Raw genomic sequence first — 6447 nt, forward strand, 5'->3', positions numbered from 1 at the left:
AGAGCCTCAAGCTGTCGCCCTGGATAGAGTGTCATGGCATCACAGCTCACAGCAACCTCCAACTCCTGGGCTCAAGCGAGTCTCCTGCCTCCACCTTCCAAGTAGCTGGGACAACAGGTGCCTGCCAATGCCTGGCTATTTTTTGGTTGCAGCCATCATTGTTGTTTGGCAGGCCTGGGCTGGATTCAAACCCACCAGCTCAGGTGTATGTGGCTGGCGCCTTAGCCGCTTGAGCCACAGGTGCCGAGCCAGTGTTTCTATTTTTAGTAGAGACAGGGTCTTGCTTTTTACTCAGGCTGGTCCTGAACTTGTGAGCTCAAGCAATCTACCCACTTCGGCCTCCCAGAGTGCTAGGATTACAGGCATGAGCCAATGCACCCGGCCTATGACTTCTTTTCTTTTGGGTAGATACCCAATAGTGAGATTGCTGAATCAAATGGCAGGTCACTTTTCCCACAGAATTTGTACTAATTTAATTCCCACAGAAAGTGCTCCATTTTCACCACATCCATGCCAACATCTCTCTTTTTTTTTTTTTTGAGACAGAATCTCACTTTGTTGCCCTTGATAGAGTGCCATGGGTAGCTCACAGCAACCTCAAACTCTTGGGCTTAAGCAATTCTCTTGCCTCAGCCTCCCAAGTAGCTGGGACTACAGGCACCCGCCACACTCCCGGCTATGTAGTTGTCATTGTTGTTTGGCAGGCCCAGGCTGGGTTTAAACCTGCCAGCCCCAGTGTATGTGGCTGGTGCCCCATCCGTTGAGGGAAAGGTACAGAGCCTTAGTCATAAATTCTTTTCCAATACTAGTGTCCAGGAGTTCTGCCTTATTTTCGTCTAGAATTTTTATGTTAGGTCTTGCATTTAAGTCTTTAATCCATCTTGAGTTAATTTTTGTGTATGTTGAGAGTTGGGATCCAGTTTCATTCTATTGCATGTGGCTCTCTTAATTTTCCAAGTACCTTTTCGTGGAATAGGGTATCCTTTTCCCAGCTAGTTTTACTTCTTATTCTGTTCCATTAATCTATGTGTCTACTTTTATGTCAGTATTATGCTGTTTTGGTTACTATAGCCCTATAGCATAATTTGAAGTCAAGTAACGTGGTATCTCCAGATTTGCATTTTTTTCTTTTTTTTTGGCTTAGAATTGCTTTGAATATTTGGGCTTTTGATTCCATGTTAAATTTAAGATTGCTTTTTCTTATTCTGTGAAAAACAGTATTTTGATGGAAACGGCACTAAATCTGCATGCCACTTTGGGCAGCATGGACATTTTAACAATATGAATTTTCCAATCCATGAGCAAGGTAGGTTTTTCCATTGTTTGTGGTGAATAATATTATTTCTTCCATCAGTGTTTTTGTATTTCTCCTTGTAGAGATCTTTCATCTCCTTGATTAAATATATTACTAGGTTTTTTTTTTTTCCAGCTATTATAAATAGTAATGAGTTTTTTTTTTGAGACAGAGTCTCATTATGTCACCCTTGGTAGAGTGCAGTGGCACCACAGCTTACAGCAACCTCAAACTCTTGGGCTTAAGTGATTCTCTTGCCTTAGCCTCCCAGGTAATGAGTTCTTAATTTAATTCTCAGCTTCAGTGGGTTTTATTGGTATGCAGAAATTCTAGTGTTTGGTATACTTTTGCATCCTGAAACTTTACTGAATTTATTTTTCAATTCTAGGAGTCTTTTGGATTTTCTAGACACAAGATCACCTTTTGTTTTCCAGTTTGGATGTCCTTTCTTTCTCTTGCCTGAGTGGTATGGCCAGGACTTCTAGTATTACCTCCACTGAATAGAAGTGGTAAAGATAGAATTCTTGTCCTAATTCTTAAGGGGAATGCTTTCAACTTTATCCCACTCAGGATCATGTTAGCTATTCGAGTTATGTTCCTTCTATCTGAAGTTTTCTTATGGGTTTTTGTCATGAATAGGGCTAAATTTTATTAAATGCTTTTTCTGCATCTACTGAGGTGATCATCTATTTTTGTTTGAATTATGTTCAATGTGGTGAATCACATTTAGTGACTGGCACGTGTTGAACCATCCTGGCGTCACTAGGATGAGACCCTCTTGATTGTGATGAATTATTTTTTCCCCGTCTCGCTTTTTTTTCTTGGTAAATCTAGCTAAAAGTCTATTAAAGACTTTTATTTCAAACAACTGTCTTTTGTTGATCCTCTGTGTTATCTTTTTAATTTCAATTTTGTTTTGTTCTGCTCTGTTCTGTCATTTCTTACCTTTAGCAAGCTTTGGGTTTGGTTTGCTCTTGTTTTGCTAGTTCCTAGAGATGTGACATAAAGTTATTAAGTTGTGAGCTTTCTGTCTTTTTGATGTAGGCACATTCAGTGCTACAAATATTCCTCTTTTGCTATACGTGAGAAATTTTGGTAGCCTGTATCATCACTATCATTCAATTCAAAACAGTTTTTGATTTCCATCTTGATTTCATTTTTGATCCAAATATCACTTAGCAGAAGGTTGTTTAACTTCCATCTATTTGTATAGTTTTGAGAGTTCCACTTGGAATTGATTTCTGGGTTAATTCCACTGTGTTCTGAGAAAATACATAGTATGATTTCCATTTTTTCAAATGCTAAGACTTGTTTTGTGGCCTGACAAAGGATGTTATTTTGGAAAATCATCTATGTGCTGATGAGAAGAATGTATGGTCAATGTCTGTTGGGTCCATTTGTTCTAAAGCCCCATTTAAGTCCAATGTTTTTGTTAATTTTCTGCCTCAATAAACTGTCTAGTTCTGTTCGTGGAGTACTAAAGTCTCTTTACTATATTATGTTGCTGCTTATTTCATTTCTTAGATTAGGAATATTTGTTTTATGAATCTGGAACAGCTCTAGATGCGTATAACTGTGTCAGATGTATATTTAGAACTGTTATATTTTCTTGTTGAATTGATCCATTCATCACTATATACTGACCATCACTGTCTTTTTTTTTACTATTGCTGATTTAAAGTTTATTTTATCTAAGAATAGCTACTCCTGCTTGCTTTTGGCTTCCATTTGTGTGGAATACTTTTTTTCCATACAGAGACTGTATGAGTTAAATGAATTTCTTGGAGACAGCAGATCCTTGGGTTGTGTCTTTTAGGTCATTCCATCAATCTATATCTTTTAATTGGGCCATTTACACTGTTTACGTTCAATAATATTAACATGGGAAATCAGTCATTATGCCGATTATTACCTCGTTGCATGTTACTCTCCCTGTGTTACTAGCAGGTATTGACCATTCTTTTCAGTGTTTAGAGAACTTTTGAGGATTTGTTGTAGGACAGGTCTAGTGGTGACAGATTCCCACAGTATTTGTTTGGGAAAAATGTTATTTCTCCTTCATTTATGAAACTTAGTTTTGCAGGACACAAAATTCTTGGCTGACAGTTACTTTGTTTAAGAAGACTAAAGAAAGATAGGACCCTACTCTCCTCTGGCTTTTAAGATTTCTACTGAGAAGTCTGCTGTTTCTGATGTATTTTTCCTTTCTAAGTTACTTGATACCTTTGTCTTGCAGCTTATAGGATTTTCTCCTTTACTTTAACTTTGGCCAGACTGACGATTATGTCCTTGGTGATGTTAAAACTAAGTTTGATAGGCGCCAGCCCCATATACTGAGGATGGTGGGTTCGAACCCAGCCCCAGCCAAACTGCAACTAAAAAACAGCTGGGCATTGTGGTGAGCACCTGTAGTCCCAGCTACTCGGGAGGCTGAGGCAAGAGAATCTCCTAAGCCTAGGAGTTGGAGGTTGATGTGAGCTGTGACGCCACTGCACTCTACTGAGGGCAATATGGTGAGACTCTGTCTCTAAAAAACAAACAAACAAAAAACTAAGTTTGATAGTATTTCCCTGAGTAGGCACCTGACCAAACTATGTGAGGGTAGGGGTGGGTGTTAGAGGAAGTAGAAAGAATGGAAGATAAGGAAAAGTGCTTGACTCCAGTATTAATAGTAAGAAATGTTAGTCTATTACCAAATAATCACAACTTTTCCTTTAAAGGGAGTAGGAGGGGGAAACGGAGCAAAAAGAGCAGGCCAAAGACAATGGTGTTTGTTGGTTATTATTAAAATAATGTTGATCCATGGAAACTTTAGGAAGAAATAGAGAAGAAGCCTGGCTCTTCTTGGAAGGATCTACATTAACTTCAAATTAGTAAAATTCTACATTTAAGAACAAAAAACTCAACTTAATTTCTGTACATTTGAAGTCAGTATAACTTACCTTTCTACCATAAAGACACTGAAAGAAGATAACTCCAACTGACCACACATCAACCTTGTTGGAAATCTTTGGAGGCTCTTTTCCAACTACAAAACACTCAGGAGGTAAATACCTATAGATTTTTTTTGGAGGAGGGGGAAGGAAAGGTTATTGTTGACAATCTATAACTAAAAAGCTTCTAAATGTAAAATCTTAGAACATTCATTTCACACATACATAAACATCAATTAAATTTCTGAAACATTCACATTCTTTCACCATTTAACTTTAACCAAAATGTACAACCTTATGATAAAGTATATCTGTATCTAAATATATATCTATATAAACAAAAAGTTACTGTTAGAGATTACAACAGTCTAACATGAGTAAGTACCTAATAATGTATAAGAATTCCTCTCCCATCCTTTTTAACCACTATTAAAAAGGTAGGCAGTTCTCTTTAAAATATACATCTGATCATGTAGTTCTTTTACTTAAACAACCTCAATAGCATTTATTGCCAACAAGATCTTATGTTTATTTTTTAGACTCATCCTAACCAAACCAAACCAAAACAAACAAACAAAAAAAGACTCATCCTAACCTAGCAACCACACAAATTTCCCAAATTTGCCCTATTTCCCCTATCCCAACCCCCTAATCAGCTAGTCAAAACCAATTCACTTGCTTCTCCACATTGGTCTTCCTTTCTCCTCTGTGCTTTTTTAACACACCAATCTTTAAAAGGCCTTCCCTAATCATTCCAATTTACTTCTAGAGCATCTTTTCAAAACCTAACCAACCTCCATAAGCCTCCTCTACTTACTACGTCACCAAAGCACAGTGTGGTGCCTCTATCATAGCATTAAAGTATAGTAGAAGTAGACTGGAGCATCTCAAGAATCTCTTATTCATTGTGAAGTTTCAAGCACTAAGAGTATCTGAGTACACTCAGTATTCAAAATTACTATTTTTAAATCTTCTAAGTACTATTTTTAAGTTCATAATTTTTTCAGATTAATATGAGAGTGCATATGACTAAACTATTTGCATTGTAAAGTCAAGTCCAAAATCTGCACTGTAGTTGAGTCCTTCACCCAATAAATATGCCCTGTATTTACAAAGTTCACTTTCTTTTTTTAAGACAGAGCCTTAAGTTGTTACCCTGGGTAGAGTGCCACGGCACCCTAGCTCACAGCAGCCTCCAACTGCTGGTCTCAAGCGATCCTCTTGCCTCAGATTTTCTATTTTTAGTAGAGATGGGGTCTCACTTTTTCTCTGGCTGGTCTCAAACTTGTGAGCTCAGCCAATCCTCCTGCCTCAGCTTCTCAGAGTGCCAGGATTACAGGTGTGCGCCACCACACCCAGCAAAATTCACAATTTTTGAACTTTTATAAATAAAAAGTTCCACCTGAGATACAAGCATTCCATACCTCAGAAATTTAGATAAACTGAAAATCCTGAAAAGGAGTAGTAATACAGCTAAATGGATCTACTCTTTTTCTAAAACTTTCGTTTTGTACTGTACTAAAATTACTTCAGCAGTATGCTGACTGATCTCCTACAAAACACACGAAACTTCCCTGAAGTATAACTGCTACTAAAGATGATCCATAAACTCATTTGTAGTAAAAATCCTTTACTAACCCCTAAATCAACTAAAAAGATAGATTTGCTTTTATTAGTAAAAGCATATATTTTGTGGAGGTGAATACGTTAAGTGAAACAAGAATGATCTTTTTTCCTTTTTTTTTTTTTTTGAGACAGAGTCTCAAACTTTCACCCTAGATACACTGCTGTGGTGTCACAGCTCATAGCAACTTCTAACTCTTGAGCTGAAGTGATTCTCTTGCCTCAGCCTCCTGAGTAGCTGAGACCACAGGTGCCTGCCACAACACCTGACTATTTCTGTTATTGTTATTGCTGCAGTCGTCATTGTTGTTTACCAGGCCTAGGCCGGGTTCAAACCTGCCAGCCTCGGTGTATGTGGCTGGCGCCCTACCCACAGAGCTGTGGGCACTGCCCACAAGAATGACTCTTTTTGTTTGTTTGTTTGTGAGACAGAGCCTCAAGCTGTATGTAGCCCTGGGTAGATTGCTGTGGCACCACAGCTCACAGCAACCTCCAACTCCTGGGCTCAAGCTAGTCTCCTGCCTCCACCTCCCAAGTAGCTGGGACCACAGGCGCCCACCACAACGCCTGGCTATTTTTTGGTTGCAGCTGTCATTG

General features: G+C 38.4%; 1 protein-coding gene across 1 annotated transcript in view; it reads right to left on the reverse strand.

Annotated features, from left to right (window-relative positions):
- The window catches only part of TLK1 (tousled like kinase 1), a 149358-nt gene that overhangs the window by 7918 nt on the left and 134993 nt on the right, over positions 1 to 6447 (reverse strand). Inside the window, exon 18 of the mRNA XM_023507552.1 lies at positions 4237 to 4348. Coding sequence (XP_023363320.1) covers positions 4237 to 4348 — 112 coding nt within the window. The remainder of the gene's footprint in view (positions 1 to 4236; positions 4349 to 6447) is intronic.

The sequence above is a fragment of the Otolemur garnettii genome, unplaced genomic scaffold (assembly GCF_000181295.1).
Source record: "Otolemur garnettii isolate 467f Iridium unplaced genomic scaffold, OtoGar3 scaffold00187, whole genome shotgun sequence".
Classification (NCBI taxonomy): Eukaryota; Metazoa; Chordata; class Mammalia; order Primates; family Galagidae; genus Otolemur; species Otolemur garnettii.